This window comes from Octodon degus, unplaced genomic scaffold (assembly GCF_000260255.1).
Source record: "Octodon degus isolate 3935 unplaced genomic scaffold, OctDeg1.0 scaffold00121, whole genome shotgun sequence".
NCBI classification, from domain to species: domain Eukaryota; kingdom Metazoa; phylum Chordata; class Mammalia; order Rodentia; family Octodontidae; genus Octodon; species Octodon degus.
The window spans coordinates 7,122,026-7,124,252 of NW_004524697.1; the positions used below are offsets into that span (position 1 = coordinate 7,122,026).

General features: G+C 47.3%; 1 protein-coding gene across 1 annotated transcript in view; it reads left to right on the forward strand.

Moving 5' to 3' along the window:
- The window catches only part of LOC101569665 (kynurenine/alpha-aminoadipate aminotransferase, mitochondrial-like), a 25,037-nt gene that overhangs the window by 1,758 nt on the left and 21,052 nt on the right, over positions 1-2,227 (forward strand). The window contains 2 exon segments of the mRNA XM_023700108.1: positions 166-237; positions 1,603-1,771. Of these exon segments, the coding sequence (XP_023555876.1) occupies positions 166-237; positions 1,603-1,771 (241 nt within the window).

Sequence of the window (2,227 nt, forward strand, 5' to 3'; positions counted from 1 at the left end):
TATGCAATGTGTTAATCATTGAAACTGTCCTACCAATTTGGTTTAAAACTGTCTCATTGCTATTTGTTTCTCAATAAAATTATGGGGAAAAATAAATTGATTAGAAAAATAAATAAATAAATAATAAAACAAACAAACAAAAAAGAACTTGGTGCTTAACTCCAGGAGACACGAACTACGCACAGTTCCTTACTGCAACCAGTGCAATCGGAAAGGCTTCTCCCATATGCACCATGGGTGAGATGTGGGCCCAGCGCCTCCCCTGCCTGCTGGAGCCTCCCCAGTCCCCCTGGGAACCTGCACCCTGCAACCTGGAACTCACTGTGCAAGGGCTCTGTGGGCAGTGCCTGGACAGCCAGAGCCTTTGTTCTCAGAGAAGGAGGGGAAAGCAGCCTCAGATCCTCTGCAGCAGCAGGGGAAGGAGAAGCGAGGGGCCAGCGGGCTGCCTGGGGTGTGTCCTGGGGGTGGGGGTGCTGTGCAGAGAGGAGCTTCTTAGCTGGACAGAGCGGTGGGGGTGTGCCAGCACCTGCGGGTGGGGTGGGGCTCACTCTTGGAGAGCAAGTCAGGGGCCAGGATTCAAACAGGACTGCAGGGCTTCCTGCAGAGTGGTCTCCTGTCCTTATGACCCTTTGTTCATTCCTAGCCCCTGTACCTTCTCCTGGTCATCCCCATTCTTCAGTCCTTCACCAATGAGGAGCTCAGAGAAAGTTACCCTATACTTGTTTTAGACCAGGGTTCTGTCCTGGAAGATGTGGGCAGTGTAATCAAGATACTATTAGCTGGTAATTTAGAAGCAACAGGTAATCATTTGTCACAACTCTGCACAATAGAAAGTCCATTGTCAAAGTGCTGGCCCATTCCATGTTGGGGTGAGGGCCATTTGTAGAGATGGTCCCTGTGGCTGGGTCTTCACACTGTTTAGAAATTTAGAAATGGCTTCAACTATATTCCTGGTCCTTCTTGCTTTGAACAAAGTGTTGGACCTGACCAGCCAGAAACAGTGCCAAAGTGAGAGGTGAATGGGAGTAGTACAAACTAGCTCTGCAGAACAAATGGAGTGGAACAGGAGAAAAGGGAATGCAAGAGCAAGAAGAGAGTACAGGCTGTGTCTCTGGAGCCCTGGGCAGGCCATTGTGGAGCGCAGGAAAGCATTCCTGGTCATGTCTTCCTGCAGTCAGCTGCTGCAGGGAGCCTTGAGAACTTCCACCCACTGGGTCCTGTGAATTATTTGGTGCTGTCCTGGGATAGTATAATTGACAGGTCCAGCTCATTTCCCAGACAGCTGTGCAATGCCCTATCAGAAGGGGGTAACGTGTGTCCTCACTTGACAGAAAGAGGCAAGGACACTCCCTGAGACCTCTTTAAAGCTCAGTAATCCCATTCATGCAAGTATATTCTCTGTGATCTCATGACTTCTTAAACACCCCTAGCTCCTCTTACAGTCAGATGGGGTATTAGGTTCCAGCCTATGAAGAAAGGTCAAAAACGTTCACACAGCCCTTGCTGTTGTTAGAAATGAGCATGCTTTAAAGTTGACCATAGTGCATACTGAGCTGTCTCTAAGTCTTCAATAAACATATTTCTATTCCATGGTTACCATAGGTGACATCATGAACAGGTCACCAAAATCCCTCATCTCCTTGGATCCTGGATGCCCTAATCCAGATATCTTCCCTTTTAAGAGTGCTAATATCACTTTAGAAAATGGAAATGCCACCTAGATTGGAGGAGAGCTCATGAAGAGAGCACTTCAATATTCTCCATCCTATGGGTGAGTTTTCAATAGATGGTATCATCTCACTGGCTCATTTTCACGTCCCACTGATAATGTGGCCTGCGTCCTTTTTAACAAAGTGTTTGAAAGTTGAGGAAAAGTTTCCTTTTTTATGTCAATAGTACAGGGTCTATAGAGTCTTACTACACAGATAGGATTCATAGTGATCCTCCTGTTTTCAGCCTCCCAAGCTCTGAGATTATAGGCATGTACTACCACACCCAGTCTTAGTTGCCTTCTCAGCACACCCCAGGGGCAGCGCAGGCATGGCATGCCAGAGATTAAACCCTGGTCCCTGCCCTCTGAGATATCAGGCCAGCCAAAGGAAAAGTTTTAAAACACTAGTTAAGAACAAAATGAATATGAACAAGTAGGGGCTGGGGAGATAGCTCAGTAGAATAAGCACTTGCCTGGAAAGCACAGGGTCCTGAGTTCAATCCCCAGTACTGGAAA